At 38.8% G+C, this 21,490-nt stretch overlaps 1 protein-coding gene across 1 annotated transcript in view; it reads right to left on the reverse strand.

Moving 5' to 3' along the window:
- PRKCE (protein kinase C epsilon) overlaps positions 1-21,490 on the reverse strand; it is a 296,140-nt gene that overhangs the window by 37,744 nt on the left and 236,906 nt on the right. Inside the window, exon 11 of the mRNA XM_084285400.1 lies at positions 17,216-17,370. Coding sequence (XP_084141526.1) covers positions 17,216-17,370 — 155 coding nt within the window. The remainder of the gene's footprint in view (positions 1-17,215; positions 17,371-21,490) is intronic.

The following is a 21,490-nucleotide window of genomic DNA, read 5'->3' on the forward strand; positions in this document are numbered from 1 at the left end:
TTTTCAAGAGAGAGTTTCTTTTTACATTCACATCACACTGTTTTTTAATCCTCGTCCTTCCATGACCCGTACCTGGGAATGTGACAATTCCTCAATGAGACTAAGGCAGGGATGGGATGTAGTGTTGCAACTGTTCCTATTGAACTAGCCTGAATCTGAAGGCCTAATTTAGACAAATTTTGTGTTGGATCCCAGTGGCAACTCTGCCTTCCCATGGCCTGAAGGCCTGCAGTTCTTTTTACCAAGAACTGACACAAGTGGAGCTGGCTTCCTATTAGACCCACTGTATAGGACAATCTGCCTCAGAAACAGTTATAGCAGATAGCAAGTGATCTTTCCCTTCTGTAAAGCTTGAGATTAAAAAATAAATAAATAAATAAATAAATAAATAGTGTTTTATGTTGAGTGAAAACACAGTGTGTTCAAAAGTTTGTATAAAAGCAGTGTGCAAATAGCTGTTGGCCTGGTGCTCAGGATGGTGTCCTCTTCTCTGAGGCTGGCTCTGACCCAGGGCTGAGCATCCTGGTCTTGCACTGCACATCTGACTGACATGTGAGTGGCTATCGACAGTTCTGTTAGAGAATTTTTTCCCCCCTCTCCTTTGTTTAAAAACACCATTTTCTAACCTTTCTTTTCCTTGAAAATTTTAGCTGAGAAATCCTAAGTGGCTCTAGATATTCCAGCTGGGAATGACAAGATGAAATCTGTACTCCCACTGACAATATTTACTGTGTCAGTGTAGTGGGTTTACGTGGCAAGGTTTTGGTAGCAGGGGGCCATAGGGGTGGTTTCTGCGAGAAAGATCTAGAAGCTGCCCCATGTTTGGGAAGGGCCCCATTGTTTTCCAGCGCTGAGCCAATAAACGATGTTGTTTTGCACCTCTGTGAGAGCATATTTAAGACAGGGAAAAAAACGCTGTGCCACACAGCAGCTGGGAGAGTGAAGGGAGTGAGAAATGGCCTTGCAGGCACCAAGGTCAGTGTAGAAGGAGGGGGAGAGGTGCTCCAGGCACTGGAGCAGAAGTCCCCTGCGGCCTGTGGTGAGGACCATGGTGAAGCAGGCTGTCCCCCTGCAGCCCATGGAGTACCACGGTGGAGCAGGGTTCCACGCTGCAGCCCGTGGAGGAGACCACGGTGGAGCAGGTGGCCCTGCACCGACGGAGGCTGCCGCCTGTGGAAGACCCCTGCCGGAGCAGATTCCGGGCCGGACCTGTAGCCCGTGGAGAGGAGCCCACGCAGGAGCAGGTGACCTGGCAGGAGCTGCTGCCCGTGGGGGAGCCAGGTTGGAGCAGTTTTCTCCTGAGGGATGGACCCCGTAGTACGGACCCATATCTGGAGTAGTTCTGGAAGAGCTGCTGCCCATGCTGGATCAGTTCAGCAAGGACTGCATCACATGGGAGGGACCCCACAACACACAGGATGAGGGTGACCATGAAGGAGTGGCGGAGAAGAAGCGCTGTAGACTGACCATAACCCCCATTCCCCCGTTCCCCTGCGCCGCTCGGGGGGAGAAGGTGGAAGAGGGTGGATGGGGGGGGGAAGGTGCTTTTGGTTTCTTTCCTTTGTTCCTCACTCCTCTAGCTTGTTAGTAATGAGCAATAAATCTTACTGTCTTCTTATGCTGAGTCTGTTTTGCCCGTTACAATAATTATTGCATGATTTTGTCGTCCTTATCTCAACCCTTGAGCCCTTTTCACATATTTTTTCCCCATTCCCCAAATCCTAAGTGGCTCTAGATATTCCAGCTGGGAATGACAAGATGAAATCTGTATTCCCACTGACAATATTTACTGTGTCAGTCTCTGCTAAAAAGCTATTGTGTTGAGTCATTGCTAAATATGTAACGTGACACAACCTGTCCTTGCTGACACCTCAGTGATCCCACCGAGGACAATAAAGCTCCCCAGGTTCAGCCAAAGACTGACTCAAGCTGTGGTATTCTACTGTGTGAGATTCAATGCTTCATGCTCTTATTTTTATATCTCAGATAACATACAAACAAGATTGCATATGCATTGTTATAACAATAAGTTAGGTGGAGCGCAAACTAAGAGTGCCTGCTATGTATGTCTATAATCCTTTTAAACAAAACAATACTAAATCATTATTTGATAAAACCACAATGAAAGACAGTGAAAGGATGGCATGAAGCTAGAAAAGCTTGTCAGATCAAGTCCAGAAAACTTAATTCTGAAAAAAATGCTAGCACAACCTTAGGAAGCAAATTTATCTGCAGACATACTAATTAACTTCTCATATCCAGATCAGCTCAAAAGTTTGTCTTTGGAAACCTAGAACAGTGTTTTTTTCCTCAGTGGCTTCAGTAGGTATGATGACAAATTTGGATGGTGGAAAAAGAGTATTTCTGCAAACATGCAGAAAAGAAAAGAGTACTTGGTTTTCAGGCATAGTTTCTGTGGCTAATAGAAAAGACTAACATTCTTTTTTTTCTTCACTGTCTTCTTCAATTGCAACTTTCTTACACAGAACAGAAAAACATTCAGCCAACAAATGCATGTCTATCCATGTAGCATCTTGTTTCGTGCAGCAGTCCTCGCTAGCTATCATCTTAGCAATGAAGCCTTGCAACTCTTAATAGCCCAAAAGAAGACATATTGCTTTATACAGATAATAGCAATGACAGAATAAAGGTTGTAATGTAATCAATCACAATTCCATTTTTTTTTATTAATAATTTATGTAAAACATGAAAGTAACTAAAGCTATGAAATATTTTGTTCTGTTTTTGTAGTATTCTTTCCTCTGTTTCTCAGGATTCTGACCTGATCCCACCAAATCCAAGCATTTGAGGTAGCTCAGTTTGCCTCAGGCTACCTCCATAGCCATCTACATGGGTATCTCCAAGAGGATGATTCACAGAATATGTGGGCTGCACAGCTCCCTAAAGAAGCTTATCCTGGCTAAACGCACTCTAGGACAAGCACGATCCTGACTTTGAGGCTTCTCTTGCATTCCTAAAGTTAGGTGAGATGAATCTGAGCCTTTATGTACATTCAGTGTAGGTACGTTCAGCTTCCCAGCTTCCTGTGTTCCAGATAGAGATTCACCTTATTTTCATTCAAATTAGTTTTGAAACTTCAATTTTTGTAGGAGATGGACAGACAAAAGCTGATTAAGAGAAGATCTGCATTCATTTGTCTAGTAGAAATCTCTCTTGCACACACACACACACACAGAATTTGCTAGTATTTAAATTTACGTACAATAAAACTTCTGAATTTTGCTCATTTAAGTCATATTACACTTTCCTGACTGCAAAAACTCCCGACACACATCCATCAAATAGCCAGACATTTAATTGCTCTACTTGGACACACCAAATAAAGGGCTCCAAAGCATTTTTATTCTACATTGTTTCAGGCACATAGAAAGAGCATTAAAAAAAATACAAAACACACACACACAAAAAAAAGGCAACAGAAGAAAAGCTGCTACTGTAATCAGCCATGATTTAAGGCATTTCCTGTACTTTGCTATCAAACCGGTTGTTTTTTCCATTACATACTAACTGAACTTTAGTAAGGTCAAGACACCACAGAAAAACAGGATCAGAATATCTTTAATCAACTAAAGTCGACTACTTCAGCCTCTCTCTTTCAGATGTTTAGTCCTGGATCTCATCCCATGTCTCCTATTTTCTTCTTTAAATTACAGATGCATACAACAGGTCCTTTTCTGATTGGGATGGTTGTTTTCAATGGCATTTAACTTGTTAAGCTTACACATACCGTAGCCTAAAGGTCAATTAATCTCACATTGCATAACAATACTGATATTATTTTAGTACAATAGAACTACAATAGGGGAGACAGGTTTTCATTCACAATCACAATACTGGGCCAAAAACTTCTCCCAGCTGGAAGCCTATTGTTTCCATCACGCTGCCTATTAAGATCAAGTCTAAGTTTTGAAATGATTAAGTAAAAGTTGAAGCTACAATGGCATAGGATAATGTGATCCAATCCTGCACATTGTCACCCTTCTATCACTCTGTATGCAAATGGTTTTAAGGTACACAACATCCCTGTCCTATGCTCCAACCCGATTCTTTCTCAGAGAGGAAAAAATCATTTTTTAATTCCATGAACGCCAAATGAGATTCTTAATGTAACACAGATGCCAACATCTGCGTCGACATCTCTCTCAGAAATGACCAGTTCCAAGTATATTGTTGACTCAGTGAAGAAGGGAGAAGAGTGTCATGTTTTACCAGCAGCTACCAAGAAAGCCTCATGCTTTAGTCCAGTTCTGTTGCAGAAAGGAGAACATCAGCTTGCCTGAGCATTGTGATAAGACTGAAAATTGACTCATGCAGCCTTATTATCTACCTACCAAGCATAGATGAACAAAATCAAGGCCACTTAGTGCTAGCAGATGGCCTCCAAAGCTCTCCTTAAGACCTGTATGTCTCCTGCACTCCATCCCTTTTCTAGCTTCAAAGCTTTGAAGTTCCTCTTTTTAAATTCAGCTGGGGCTATTTATCAAAAGAAAAGTAATGAGACTCACAAAGATCCCCATTTTTCAGCCATGGGACCAGACCTTCAACATACTCAAAGAAGAAAAGACATAGTAAAGATGAAGAACTATTAAAATACCAGAATCCACTTGTTAAGAAGGTAGCACAAATTTTATACTTCCTCAACAATGCTTATTTTGTGCTTCTATAAGGATGAGACAGAATAACCACCAGATTCAGGGGAAAAAAATGAAATTGTGGCAACACCGGGAGCCAACATTATAACTAGAATTGATCTTCATTTTCTTTAATTTTTTTTGAGTAACCTTCATACACTCTGTAGACTTACAAAGATGTTTCCAAAAAATAAATAAAAAAAAAATCAGTCTGGCATCCTCAGCACTGGGCATACAATAAAATGGCCAAATAACACAGGCGATCCTATGCAAGCCATTAATATGCCAGCATGAGCTGACATTACAGCTCCGTTTCTGTACTAGCCATGGCCCTTCACAATTTTATGTGGCCCAAAAGTATAAGGGAAAAGGGTTGCTGAAGGATTTTACATACAGTGTTTCTTTTTATAAAAGAAACAAATTTATCAGAATTCTCTTCCCTGTGCTCCCGAGGGTGCCCTTAGGGTGGAACAAACACAGGTCCTAGCAGTAAGCAGACTCCTGTTAAAGCTCCATATCATGTTTCCATGGAGAAGAATGCTTTCCTAGTCAGAAAAAAAAAACCCTCTGCAGTGAACTTTTGTACAGATGCTGCTTTTTTCCAGCCTCACTTTGGTCTCAGTTCAGCCTCTTGGGTCTTTTTATGGAAAGCCTTTCCACAGTGTAGTGCATGTAGTATTATGCAGGATGGACTAAATAAGTTATATAGCATAAATGAAATGATGTAACTCAGAAAGAATGTTGCTTCCAACAAAATGTTTACTTATATGGAATCACTAGAAGAAAGATTTTAATAATTTCTGCTTCTATTCTGATTTCAGTAGCATAGTTCACGTGCCTAAACATCTTTTGACACAACCACGTGGTCTGAACTTGGGAAGGGTATGTAGGCTCTTAATTTAAAACCTTTCCTAATCCTGCTGTATTTATCAAGGATCAAACCAGCAGCAGACAACAGAAGTTTCACAGATTTCTACAGAAATTCTTGTAAAAACAGTGAGTCAAATCTATTTTATTTTTAATCATCTAAAAGGGTTCCGTTATACAGATATATTTGTCTTTCAAAATTCTGTGTAGTTAATTATCTAGTATGTTTGATACAAGATTAATGCAGTACAGGGATTCTGGCAAAACTAAGAAGAATCTTTATTATATGTGTGTAAAGTATTACGATTGTGTCTGAAAAGATAGCACGCACTTGCCCTTCTGAGATGATCTATACATAAAATAAGCCCTAATGCTGCTTCCAGACAAAGGTCACAGAAGCTTGTGATTTGCACTGATGGTTCCAATTCTAAACTTTGCTTCCATCCATAAATAAAAAGGGTTGTATACTTAACACAGAGCAGCTCTATTTTATAAGATACACTTTTCAAACTACAATTGTGTAGCAAAATCAAACTACTCCCCCCACCTGACCTCTGAGAGAAAGCTGTACAAACACTCCTAGGGAATCTGTGCAGGAAGCTTCAGCTCCATCATTATTTCCAATGCAGCACCTGTAGCTCCCCCCATCTCCTCCAAAAGACACTCTTGGAGGACTTCTTTGGCTGTAGTGCCAACGGTATAATATCAGCACTAAAAATCTACTCATACAGAACACCCCACTGCTTTTAATTAATAGGAATGCTATGGAAAGATGAGTCATGTGGGTTACTCACATGAAAAATAACATGTCATTACTTTGGTAAAAGTGAATAACCTGTAAATTTCCTATGTCAAGGTTAGCAAACAGCGCTACACCGATTTGCCTTCAGTTGTAAAGACAGAGGCTACAGACAGACAGGCTGCACAGCAGTCCAAATGAAAATAGAGAGAAGTAATTCTAAATATAATATTGAGACTGAAACACGATTTTATTCCCTAACATTTGGTACTTACTGAGTAGTCATTGCATGTAAATACTGACTTCAGAAGGACTATCATGTAAATTATTCACCAAAGCAAGCTATTCTTAGACAATTTCTTCACATTAAAAAAAGCTGAATTTGAGCCTGAGGAGCTATCTTCAAAACTTCTGTGTGGCTCACCAATACAATAATACTTCTGAGACCTGCTAACCAGACTCGGTATTCTGACAAGACCAGAAATTATCCCATAAAACTCCCAGATATTTACATGGGCCAAGACTAGAAAGAAACCTAATTACTCAGGCTACAAACTATGTAACGTAAAGTTTCATTAAATTATAATGTTCAATAAAGTTTTTTTGCTTCCTTCCGACAGCCTTAAACTGAGCACACTGAGTACAATTTAATTCCAATGTAAAGTCGCATTGCTCTTCTGGTGTCATAAAAAGCTTTTACTGTAAATGAGAATCTTGAGTTTTAAAGAAACAGTCTTTTATACACTAGATAGAAGCCTCTGTACATCCACATCGATCCATAACCACATTAATCACATTTTTATTATTATCACATTCTGAATTCCAAATAAAAATGCACAAGCAAACGAATCTCTGAGAAAGATAACAAAACACATTTTAAGACAAAATGGGAGGGAAGTTGCAGAAGTTGTGCCATATCACAAAGACATACACGTGATGAATTAAACTCAACATTGGCCAACTGTGAAGCAAACGTGGAAATTAGTTTAGAGTTTTTCTGGGCAATTTGTAGCATTGTGTTAAGACTTGATAGTAAAGCAAATGAAATATTAACGGGCACTATGGTATAGTTATCGACCCAGATTCTAACTTCGAATGTGGTTAGATGAGGTACTGTGACAACGGTGACACAATTCAGCCCGTTACTACCCACTCTTCCCCAAGCATCATCCCTTCCACTTACTTTTATACTCCCATGCTACCACTGCTGTAAGTAGGTGAACATAAGTGTATGACATTTTAAAAATGGATTTTATAAATAAGATGCATAAAAAATAAAATACATTTTCTGTGAAAGGTTTTGGGGATTTTAGCTTAAATATCTCTCAGATTGTGTTTACAACAATGTTATCTTGGCCTAACAGCACCCACTGCTGAGCCATAGGAGAAAAGGCAGTAGCGGTAACTGCTTATACCAGATTTGTCACTGATTTATGGATTTTTAAGTTCTAGCTAACTAATATCAGTTAATATTTTGTTGCTGTTCTTGTTGTCACTACATAGAGAATTTCCAGGATGCTGTTTCAAAATTTCTTCAGACCATTCTGTTCATGCACAGAACAACTTTTACCCAATCTACAGGTGTTTTGAGGGTCTTAGCTAAATCTTTTTTGTCTTGGATCATCCATAGAAAACCAAAACTTTTGTCCTACTGCATGTGAAAGTGTACCACATACTACGACCTTGTGGCAGCTGACAAAGGACAGCATTCAACTTTGTGCCAAGGGGTACACTGTTGAGCTGCTGTCTGCTACCCCACTTCGCAGTCGCAGGATTCTTTTATTCTATCAGGTGTTTAAAGATTTTCACATAAATGAGAATCAGGTCCTCTTGATAATATTTAAGTAGCATAATAAACTGCACTGTCCCCTTTGGATTTATTACAAATTATCAACAAATGAACTGGCACACATTTGGTACACCTTTTTATGCCCTCAGTATACAGTACCATAAACACTTGCTGTCCTCTTACTGGTGGTTAACTTTAGGCAAATATGTACTCAAGCAGTTTCTTAAGTGCATATTATTTTTGTTCTACAAGTACTCCTTTAGAGCTGTTTCAGATTTATTGATGTTTGGAAGCTTTTAAATATCCATTACCCACTTAATTGACCATAGCAATTCCATCTGACTCATTATTTGTGTTTGTTAGAATATATTTAGGCATTTTTTTAAATGGCTGCTAGTAGACCGTAGAATCTCCCTTGGAAACCCTATAATAAATCAAGTAAATACCTGCTGAAGTGCTATAGTGTTTACTTGTTACTACTTAATTTTATCCTTAATATTCCAATTTTTGACCATGTGACATCTCAATTCAGGTTATTAGTCACCTAGCTTTCTTTGTTTTCTTTTTTTTTTTTTTTTTTTTTTTTTTATTTTTTAGGGTATTGCTTCATTACTATTCAGTTTCATGCCAAAGTGCATCCACACTAGCTGCTCTATTGGCTATCTGCTGTTGAATCCATCCCACCCTTTCCTCCTCTCTGAGGGGCAATCACATGCCCTAACACCGGAATACTTCATGAAGGATATTTTTACAACTTCCACTCTCAAATCAACATTAAAAAACATACATAACTGCATATGCTATTTACATTTGATGTATTTTGAAGAACTGTATTTTCTGACAGTGCCATACGTCATCAGGAGTAAATGAAAGCCTAGAGGAAAAGGTACATCTATGTAAGCATTGGCATTATTGCTGGCCTCCTCTCTATATTTTTTCTCTCTGCTATTTTACATGACTGACTACTATAAAGAAGGCAAAAAGCAGTACATCTGTTGACTATACTGGAAGGAGAAGTGATGTCTGTGCTTCTCCTCACACACTGAATATTACCAATTTGTTTTTTAAATCCAAAACATTATACCACCAACATAAGCAGTCATCTTATTTTTCAGTTACTAGGGTTGTGAAGGTCTGTTGTTAATCTTTACATTTGTTTTGCTACGCTATGTTTTATTTTCCCGTCTTCTAAAGGCCTTCTCTGTAATGTAAAGTAAAATCTACATGAAAATATGAAAATAACCGTATTATGCCTTCATTCAAAAATGTTATTAACCATTATGTTTACTAAAAACAGGATGAGTTCAAAACTCAGAAGAAAAAAGCCAGTGAGGATGAGTGAAATGGCAGGAGAGTGAGCAGTGGCAGGAGAGTGGCTATGCCTGGCACCATCTGTCCCTGAATGTATCGGTGCAGATACACCCAGGCGATCATCAATCCCTACTAAGCCAGTGCACCTCAGGTAGCAATGCTTAACTGAAACTCTGACAGCAGCAGGATCTCTTTCTATCACTGAAGACAACGCACCTTTGCCACTGTCTGCTGCTCTGGGCAGCTGCCTGTTTGGAAACACTGACAGCAAAGGACAGGGCAGGCATCAGTTTTGATACAAGAAGATACGCTAAGCGACTCTAACATCTTTACCATTTGTCACTCTTCGCCTTTCAGGTCATTTTCAGCACAATAATGACCACCTGACCTATTCTGTTCCACTTTCTGATTCCCCTGGTTAGACTGCACCTAGTCTGTCCAAGGTCCTTCTGATGTAATCCCAGTACTGTTTATTCTAGTAGCAGCAAAGACTTTGAAATATTCCCCAAAATGCTGGGTTTCTTACTGGCTGCATTTTCACTGTTTTACCTCATTAGTACATTTTAGTTAATCTCCTGGCAAGCATTATTATTTCTTATTTCTTATATAAGAGTACAAGTGGTCAGCTAAATGGGCATTTTTAAAGTTTTCAAAAGTTTCAAATGATAAATCAGTTACTTTACCTTTCAGATTGGCTAAATTTTTATTTTCCATATACTTTTGCAGAGGTAATCAAAATAACATATGGTTTTTAATAATAAAGAGTTTATTTTAAAATAAACACATTTGCAACATGAAAATTCAGGTGAAGGGTCCCAAGCCATCCAGGAAGCCGTGCACTATGTAAGTGCGAATAATCTCACCAAATGGAAATCAGCCTATGAGGACAGTGATCTGCAGGCAGAAATGTTTGCTGGAGCAGTGTCTAACTGATAAGCCTTTTTACAAAAAGGAGGGAGCTTAAAGCAGGGGAAAAAGTGGGCAAAGAGAATAAATGCAAACCTTGAGGCAAAAGTAGCAAGGTTCTGATATTTACATACAAAAAGTTGTATGTAAATGTCTATATTGAAGTGTATCATCCAATTTTTAAAGGTTTAGTATTTCTAATATCATTTTTTAAACACCAAATAGAATTCCTTGCATGTTTTCATCTAACACAGTGCAGTACTCTCCAACTTTTCTGTTGCATCTTAAAATCGTGACAAAAACTTTGTGAAATGCCTGTCACCTTAGAACCATGTTTGCTGTGCCCTTCTCTGTATTACTGAGAGACTTTGGCAGATGCATTCGATAGCATGCAAAAAGGCAAAGCCTCACCCTTAACGTGACATAGTTTCAACATCACTAGAACTGGGTTATAGAAATATTTTCCATTGCATGAAGACAGACTTGATTGAAGGGCACAGCAAAATCCAGTCCAAACTTTTGTCTTTTGACAGAATCACATTTAGGAGGGACCTTCAGAGTTTTAATGCAATGAGAAACAAAAAACATTATTTTTCTTCTGTTAGAAAATTGTTTGAAGAATGTGACTTTGTTTGGAACTGGTGTACACGCTTCTGTAGAAACAAAGCAATGCCTCAGTGTTTTAGGAAAGCTGCAGAGATTGCCTTATGTCAGTAAATTTCAATTTTACATGTGCTGAAACTCCTGTGGATTTTTATTTTGTATAGTCTTCTCTCAGTTAAAATCTTCTTATCAAATGCAGAAAGATAGCACATTTTTTCCTGTTATAAAAATAAAGGATGGACATCAATCATCTAAAATCACTGACATTCATCTAGAAGTAAATATAAATATGATCTATAGCATTTTGCTGCTATTATCTGCTCAGAAGTGCTGTCGCCCTTTCTACTGAGCGTACCGGAACATGGCTGCCCTCACAGGAATGTAAACTTGGCATTAACCCTGGCAGATTCCCACTCCCTGCCCTCTCTCATTTAACATTAACTCACTCCTATACTGTTATCAGAAGGTAAAGGTCATAGCTTTATTTACACAATACAGCACTATACAAACGGTCATTAAACAAGAAAATCTTGCACCAAATAAACAAGAAGCGAAAAAACAATGCTGACCTTGCTACTGGGAACTCCCCCTGGAAGTACCTTGTCTTTCCCCAGATGAGGTCAATGTTGCTGCTCTGGCCTTCTAAATATTAACTGCCCAGCACTGTGCCTCTCAGACCCAACTCCTACGTGAGAGCCAACTAAGGACTTTCTTATGTTCCAAAACCAGGAGAAATTTAGAAAGCATTTTACTGCTGGCAAGACCACGGGGTTCATATCCTATTCCCACAGTCTTTACTCGTCCTTCCACAGCTGGAAACCTTGTCAAAGGCGCTCCTATATGACAGCAGCCTTTAGCACAATGCAGAAGCTAGGCAGATGGCAGGGTGGACTCCCTTGGTCCGAATGCCAGAAGCCTGGGAACCAACCCTTCTTCCTGCTTCACATCTCCCTCGGCCCGGCTCCTCTCCACCCCAGCCCACTGCCTTTTCCTGCGGGAAGACATCCTGCTTATTTATGCCTTTCACGACTGCTGGCCTGCCTAGACACAGCAAGAAAATGTGCAAAAAGGGCAGGAGGCCACTGAATAAAATCCCATCAGAGCTCACACCCGGTTTGGGAAACTAGACCGTGCAGAGCAGAGCACACATGTAGCCGGGGTGCAAATCCTGCCAGGAGCTCTGGGCCGGTGGCACGGCTTCGGCAACTGTCCCCAGGTGCACTGGGACTCAGCCGCACACACACACAGCCGCACAATTCACGCCTTGCTTCCTGCCTTTACCAAGGGTGATGGAAATAGGTTGTTGCTCACTGGAGCCAGAAGCAAACTGTGCCTTCTCTGTAGCAGACTCCTGTAACGGGCAGTTTACGAGGGAAAGGGGTAGAGCGCAGGATATTCCTGGGCTTAGGTCTATATATGCTATATGAGGTACGTGGTGTTTCTTGCCCTCCTTCATGAGCCATAGCTCAAGCAGCAATTTAAACTTTAATTGTTTAGATTAGCAATAAGATAATCTTTACATAGTTACAAACACACTTAAACCAACACGCTGCCTGTCTAAGTGCCTCCGAGTTTGAGCTTTGTGTTTTAAACGGCCAAAGAAAGTGGGGGAAGGGAATTTTATTTGGTTACTACTATTCAGAAATAACATGGTGAGGTAACCTGGGAGAATGATGACTTTTAACATGTTAACCACTGACCATGCAGCATTTTCATCAGTGTAAATATAACTCCTCATTACTCTGCCAAGGTTGCACTGAATCATACAACCACCACTGAAGTCAGACTTTCTAAATATTCTTATTTCACGTAAAAACACACTAATAAAAGTGCTTTCAATTTTAGATGGTTCTTCTTGCTAAAACATTGGTGTGCATTGCCTTGATAAATGGGAATGCCAGGAAAACTGATCATCCAAGGAAAAATTCAGTTAGTGTTCAAACAAGTTTTTGGGGTATTTGTGTACGAAAAACGCCTGGAGGCATTCAAGGATTGGCATCAGCATACTTATATTCACATCCTCCTCAATTCAGTGTTAATATAGCCTTCATGACAACCGACATACTAATTACAGAGTGCACAGAGCCTCAGAAAGCTGCAGCAAGTTACAGGCTGGGTTGGTACTTCGTATTACTGAGCAACATGATAACCCAAAGTTATGAAAAAGGGCTCTGCTGTGACCAGGTGCTGGACAATTTGAAGGCAAAGTCTTCTCACAGACCTTACATTCAAAATCAAAAAAGGATGAGTTAACCCAAAGCAGGTGACACTATTTTTCATCCTCTCAGGTAAATGGAAATTGTGTATGTTCAGTTTCCTTCTTCAGAGTTTTGGAGAGAACATCCCATTTAATTACTCAGATAGTCTTGGAACACGATAAAGACCACCACGACATGCAGCTCTTGGCCCCTCATGTCTTCACTGAAACAAGATATGTAGCTCACACTGTTATTCCCTAAATCAAACATTAACAAGGGACACTGGTTTGCATGTTCATGAGGTGGCACCCCATTCTCATACAGATGTCCTCACCTGGGGAGACATCAATTCTTTAATGTATTTCAGGCCAGAAAGGGTCGCTTGTGTCACCTCACTTGAACTACAGTGAGAGCCAGAGATACCCACTCAGGAATTCCTGTACTCGGCCCAGCTCATGTAGGTTAAATGAGAACACGTAACATTTACGTGTCTATGGAAAGTGCACAGTGATGCAGTATAGAGTCAGTAGAAGAGGAAATATGGAACTCACTGTTTCTTAACACCCAGTTTGGTGCATCTTCCGCATATGAGAAGACACATGAAGCTGATGACGACACCAGATTCCAGAGACAGGTGACAGTGAACATAGTCCTCAGCCTTTCAACACTGAATTCAAAGTCCAGTTCAGCTTGCAAGCAAAATGAGATGCAGTCTAGCCCTTACTACCTAAAGCTTGGATAAGTTTTTTCAAAGTGGTGCAATTACATAACATGAACAGCAACAACTGCCAGAAACAGCTATTGAAATTTCTGTAGTTTCTGATTGACTCTACTTGTATTATCAGGCCCCAACTTGATATGTGCCTGAATAGTTGCATGCCAGATGAGAGGGAAGGGGGCAGGATAATGCAAATATTTTCCTTAAGTTGCTAAAGTGTTTTTGACACAACGAGAGTAACATTATACCCTCAAAAAGGCCACACTGAAAATAATCCTAAAGTTTGTCTATCATACAGGATGAATTTAGGAACAACAGAATATTTATAAAAATTATGAGCTTCATCTTTATTTCCAATAAAAACTCCATAAACAAAAGGAAGGCACATAACTCCAGTGAGCACACAGATAATTGGATAAGCCTGGGAACAGCTGTGCCAGTTGCTAAGATGTGAACTTACAGAATAATTTCTATTGCCAAACAGGGAGCTAGCATTCTCTTTGAACTTCAGGGGAAATGAGGATAAACTAGTTATTAAAAAAGATGAGCATTCTGTATCATCATAGCACTTTCTAAAAATCTAGCCAACAAGCCAAAGCACAAGCTAAAGCTAGTTATTTACTTCCAAAAATATAACTGTGTTTAGTTCCAAACAAATACTTCCACATACATGGCTGAAAAAAGATCAGAAGCTATAGCAGCTATTTTGAAACCTGCATTTCCATCAAACATCTTAGTTTATTTATATATTCCCCTCTTTCCTTGAAGTATTGCCCACACAAGCACCATTTCCCACTTTGGAGAATAACCATTAATTTCATACCACAATGTTTTTTCTAGAGATATAATTACACAGAAGACAAGTATTCTTTATTAAAATATCTGAAGGCAGGTTAGGTGGTTATGACTAGTAGTTATTCAAAAGCATAGTGTCTCTCTCTCTCTCTGTCTATGTTTCTCATTTTTCCTTTCCTCTCCTTGCTTGGCAGCTAATAAGAGCTTTGGAGATGTAAAGGAATGACTTGATCCCAATGCATAATTAATATTGTAATAAATGAGGCAATCGGGTTCTGAATAACCATTCTGAAACTGTTTTGTGCAGGACAACTATTCTAAAACATATCAACAGATACATTCTCCTAGGGCCTGGCACACTACGAATGAATTGTGACATTTTTATATGATTTTTTTTTTTTTTTCAGATAATCTCTAGCTTCTTCCTTCTACTTGCATTTTATGGAGTAACTGTATTATAGATTTTATGTATTGTTGAAGCTCTTTGAGCCTCCCGGTTGAGAAAATGACCTATTTTTATGGACTTAATTATGTCCACATCTAAAAGCCTGTGTCAAAGCAGAATACAACAAGGTGTATTCCTAATGTTCTTCCTGTTACTGCTTTTTAGTTACTACTTTTGTCCTACAACCCATGCTATTCCTCTTCTTTTACCTCTTCTGACTACACCTAATATAACGTGCCACTTACAATGTTAGTGTTTTACTGTAGCATGCCAAAGACATGTCAGCATTGCTCTGAATCAGAAGTTGAGAGCACCTTGCAAAGTTTAAATTACAAAGCACTGTTTCATCATAATGACATTTATCTTGGGATTGAAATATTTTGACCATGATAAAAAGCTGTAGGAAGAACATATGCACACAAAGTGATTCAAAGCAGCGAGGAGCCAACACAGCAGAAGCTACACAGAAGACAAGGAGAATTGGAGAGAGAAAAGAGAATGAGAAATGGGATGTGTGTTAAAGGACAGGAGGTGGGAAGGGAGAGGAGGAAAGAAGGAAAATGAATGTATTTTCATTTAAAGAAGTTGGAAGGTAATTTTACCAATTTGGATTTTCTTTCTTGCTGCTTCAGAGAAATCACTAAACTGACCACTGTTTACAAAGAGTCTAAATTCCAGCTTTTGGGAAGAGGAAGTAAACTCAAGTCTTTGTATGGAAACAAATCATCCAAATCCTTCACTTTTTAAAGCATCAGACCTGTCTGTTCCCTTGTAATGGATACTCACATAATTTTGAAATTGCCATGTTCCTAATGTACAAATATATAGCTTTGAAAATAAATGCAGAGATGGAGTAGGAAATGTGCTATGGGCAGCAAAAGAAATAAATGTGTTGGATCTTCAGCACTTCAAATAAACCTAGGCAAAGTGGTGAAAGAGAAATTCCAACCCAGTATGCAAACATCATAGTAGTGTTAATAACAGATGGCAAAGAACAGCTAGCAAAAAGTTTTCTAAAGGAAACTGGATTTTTGACTGAGACTGTTTTGACAGTGATAACTATTTTCCTCAGAAGATGCAATCTCCTGTTATTTGTGATGTCTCTGGAAAGACCCATTTTCTGGGAAGTTTCATCCCAGTTGGTGGGAAAGCCAATGGCCTCTGATGGAAGTTGCTGCTCAGTCCTGGTTACTAAACATTTAAAATTCACTTATTTCAATTTCTAATACTCTTGAGAGCAGCCTTAAAATGAGTCTAGGGATGTGACATTTTCAACACCCTTATCTTGATGAGATCCAAGACTGTCTGTCCTACCTCAAATGAAAACTGATAATCTGGAAAAGGGTATGAATACAAAAACAGTTAGAACTGAGAATTTATTTACTAGTCAGGACAGACCTCTATTGCAAAAACTATAAACCACACTGCTTGTGAAAGCCTGAATTTATCGCAAGCAATGACAGGTTGCTAAAAGCAAACAAAATAAAACAGAAGGGCAAAATGTCAAGATAAAGGACTTACTAAAGGCATTGACATAAGGGTGAAAGTTTTCAAAGTGATTCCTTATTTTAAATAATAAATGCCTATCCCTAAGCTCGTTCTTCATAACACGGCAACAATATGCATGTTTTTGCGTTTGTGCATGTGTGTTCAAGATTTGAGATTTACAGGGCTGGGGGCTCAAATAGATGCGGGTAACTGGCAAGCAAATCAAAATTGTCTGCAAAGAGCCACTTCCTGATGGTGACTAAGACTTCACCCAAACAGTCAAGAGGAAGGGGCATAAGTACAGCACTGCAAACTACTATCCTGATTGTATCAGAGTGGAGACAACTAGGACAAACAAACTCAGGAAGTGGCAGGGAGTTAGAAAACGAGAGGAAATCTATGGCACAGAGAGGAAAGTGAAGAGATTGCGCTGATCTGCAGAAAGGTCGCCTCTGGGTCACAATGTGCCAAGCTTTTTCAAAAACGCTTTATTTGTACTATAATACAAAACTGGCACACACAGCTGGCGACTGCTGCAGAGGCTATTCAAATGTTAACATTCTCCATGATAAACAGCCAAAAAAGTTCTATGTAAGCAAATTGGAACAAACAACTAATCTAAATCTGGTTGCTAAGAGACAGAGGATTACAGCCAAAACCAGCCCCAAGCCTCAGGAATACTTTATTTTTGATCAAAAAAGTACCTGTAGATGACGCCATGTTGGTGAAGAAACATGAGTGCTGATGTGACCTCTGCTGCATAAAAGCGGGATCGAGGTTCGTCAAATTTGCGTGAGCGCTGGATTTGAAACATTAGGTCTCCTCCATTTACATATTCCATGACGAAAAAGAGGCGGTCCTGAAATTAATTAAACAGTGCTATTTAGCTAATTTCTTTTAGTCACACAAAGGACTGCTTGAAGCTACACTTCAGGCGACTGCAGCATTTGCGTCAAGAAATGAAAGAAACAGACACTGCAATTCTGGAAAAGGAAAAGCTGACAACCAAAAACCCCCAAACCTAAAGAAAATGTGACAAACGTCTCAAAGGGAAATGAGAAAAGGGAAACAGAATCCAAATGTAGTCATAAGCAATAGAAACACACACACCTCTCAATGCATAAACATATAGATATGGAATTATAAGCAATTTTACATAATAACGGAGACTCTTATATGCTGCTGCTTCTTTTTAAATTCAGCCGTAATAATAAAGAGAGAGTCATTTCTGTCAACTGATGAAGAGCTGCTGGGGAAATTTCAGGTTCCTTATTACTTCTCCAAAGTATCTTTCCCAAATTACGCAAAAATGAAATAGAACGGTTAAGCTATAGAAACTAGTGCTGCCAATCCCAAACACTCATAACTTTAAATTGCCTCATAATCTCATAAGACACTGGAATATAATTACACTATTAAAATATACATTGACTTTGCTTTATTTGCTTCTGATCCTTATCGTTTTGAAGTTCAAGTTTTCAAGCCTTACTCCACGGAGAACCAAAAATTAACTTTATTTGCAAACAGTAACTGAGATTCTCGGGTAACCACCCCCCTTTCGGCATGTTTCATAAAAAAATAAATAAATCCAAAATTCAAGCATTCAGCAAAATAGTCATAAATGAGAACACTAGTAAATATGTGCTCAGCATCTTAAAACTTTTACGATTTAAACCGACAATGCAGATGAAAGCATAAGCAAAGAAACGACATGCATACACTTGGAATAACTTAGATCATAGTTTTTTTAACTGTTTCTTACTCATTTGCACAGATTTCCCTAATCTGTACTAACAGCCCTAAATCCTCAGCTCTTTTCCCGCTGGCCCTTGCTTTGTAAGCCTACCTTCAGATTCTTTATTTTCGTACTGTTAAATATCTACATCCATGCACAAGAGTTTAGACAGAGGCAAAGATAATTCTCATGTGATGTGGGAAGGGATCTGAGCACACACTGCTTGCTCTGCGTTAGCTCATGGGAAACAAACATGTCCTTCTCCAGCCACACAATACACAGGCCTGCAAACATGGGACTTCAGGTAAAGGAGCCCCTCTCCAACTTCCATGTAACACTGCAGTTTGGCTTTGGCTTGTGGTGTCTGATGTGCAGGACTGAAGAAAAGGAGATGATGCTGCATTGCTTTGGACAGACAAATCCAACAACACAGAAGTTAATTAGCCTCCCACCAGTGAATCCAAGCCTGCAGATTACACAGTTTATAGAGAAGAGCCCAGAAATCATAAATGTTTGCTGTTTCTCTTTAATCATCTACTCTAGGGCTCAGATTCAAAGCATAGCACTTAAAAATATGCTTACACTTAAGCACATGCATTAATCCAGCTCATTAAGTGCCTAGATGCTATACTTATCAGGGTTGTTTCCTGGAGGAGACTAGATATGTTTTGCTGACTTTTTGCTGATTACAGAAAGAGGATGCAGAAAAAAAATCTCATGCCTTTATCTGTATATCTTGGGAACACAAGTGGCAGACTGGATCAAATTCAGAATCCAGGTGGACTGGCGTTCTTGGTAAAACATTGCTAACAGTACTGGCACATTTTCCAACATTTTTCTTACCATTCTATATTAAGAAAAACCTGCTGAAGAATTGCATCAAAGCTTTTGGTTGTATCATAAACTCAAAAGAGCATGGCTTTTGAGCCATGTCTTTATTCTTTTTGCAGTGTTCTATATTACTGATATGAAACTTTCAAAATCATGGTGTGGATCTCTTGACGTTTTAGTAGGGTGTAATGATCACCATCTTTGCTTGCTTTAAGCAAAAATACAGGTCCTTGTGTGATGTCTGATTCCTCTCTGGTACCCATGAGAGAATTACAGCTCTGCTTTTAAAAGAAAATCTGATAGCTCTCAGATGATCTTATAATTTCAGAAGCTGGAACTGAAGGATAACACAAAATGCAGTCAGTTTTGCAATAGAGTAAGTCAAAACTTTAGCTATATTGGTACTGCAGCCTAATATAAGAGGATACAACATCCCTAAGCAAAAGATGCAGGCATTGGCCTTCCTTAGGGTCCTCATCAGTGCACTAGTGACAGAGCATCTCCGATGAGTACTTCTGGTATAAGTGTCCCTTTGCAACACATTGCAATTTTACATGGATAGATACAGTGCGCTGTTTCAAGCACAAAAACTATTTGGACTGACTGCTGGGGTAAGTCTGACTAACATTTGGCTAAAGTAGCTTCTAATGCTTGCTGAAATTGGACCCTCTTACTGCTGTTTTAACCTTTCCAAAGTCAACAGTCTATGTGAGTGGGCACAACAGGAAAAGGAAGCTGCAATTCACATTCCCCTGAGCAGCCATACTCATGGCCTGTGTAGCTACCCTTTTTCTGCACATATATCGCAAGTATAAAACAATGCTGATGCAAAGAGATTGTGCTATGTTTTACAGCTGTGACTCCCAAATGGTGAGATTCAATTTGTCATTAAGCTGGAAGCTGCTGCTCCCAGTGGTGATACCACCACTCTTCCAACTGCCAGTGCCAGTGTACAAAAATAAAGGCTGGCTTGCACAACTTTTTAGACCAGGGCCATTTCCTAATATATCAGAATACATATTTAATAATTTTAATATTAATATTTCAGTGTTTTAGCCAGACAAAGCCATTTTTTTGGTGACATTCACCAAATACGTAATTGCTGATTCTAAATATCAGAATTTATATATTAGTTCAAACTTCAATTTCCTTTATTTTGGTTCAGTCCTTTGTAGTAAATTTCCAGTTTAGCCAACTGAAAATTACACCTGGACTGTTTAGCAGAATATCTTGTCGTTAAACAGTCTAAGCAAATATTTAGCAGCAGCTCCATTACCAGAGCTGGTCAATGCATTCTCCTTTTTCCCATCTTTCTTACAATGCATATATCATTCTCACGTGAGGAGATCTTATCCTTTCAGATTCTGCAGCTTAGTTGACCATCTCTTCAAAAGTATACCTAGTGAAACTGCAATTCATAGCTCTACGATTGATATTGCTATGCTGTTGCATTTTTTTTCTGCTACACATTCTTATTTCAGGTTATTTCTTTAGCTTTCCTGGGTACATATTTGAGCTTCCTAATCAGAATTCACAGGGAAAAAAAACAAAACAAAACACACAAAACACAACAAAACAACACACAACCAACCAACACAAAACCAAAACAACTTTGACGGTTCTATTCTCTGTAATGAGTCTGGGAAAGGGTTTGATTTTTTGAGGAGAAAAATACTAATTCTTAAGCACTAACATGGGGTAAATAAAAGAGATGTACAACATGCACAGCAGGCCAGTGTTTCAACGCTAGAAGATAACATCTTTTTGAATGAAATATAACCACTCCTTATAAAAAGCTACTTTCCTAAAGCTACTTTTTTGTTTGTTTGTTGGTCAGGATAATGACACAGTCAGTTGGCAATCAAATTTACATAAAAAGAATATTCAAAAGAAGAAAGAATATTTTATGAATATTAGCTGAGATTGGTAAGTTCTTTTTTTTTTTTTCTTCTGATTCTCACAACTAGAGGCTACTATCACTCTGAATATATCCTTTCTGCCATAATGTATGCATGTACACAGTGCGATCCAAGACCTTTATGAGTTCAATGAAGACATGATTTCATCCTCTAACAGTAGTTGTGAAACAACTGAATTATGCCTTATTATATACATCTTGCTACATGTATCACCAGGATATATTCAGGTATTTAAGTGGGAGAACATAGTGTGAACACCCTGAAGAATTATGCATCATTAAGGAACAACATAATGTTTACTCAGTTAAAAGTGAGATACAAGTTATGACTTTATTTTTGATCATGTTCCAAGAAAAAACGGAATGGGTTCAATTTAGACTGCATTATTTCTGGACTTAATTTTCATAACATTTGAGAAGCATGTTTTGGTGAACAAAATAAACGTAAAGAGTCCTGGGAACTATTTAATTATATAAACTGAAATAAAAGGAAAA

The sequence above is a fragment of the Netta rufina genome (assembly GCF_964035555.1).
Source record: "Netta rufina genome assembly, chromosome: 3".
Taxonomy (NCBI): domain Eukaryota; kingdom Metazoa; phylum Chordata; class Aves; order Anseriformes; family Anatidae; genus Netta; species Netta rufina.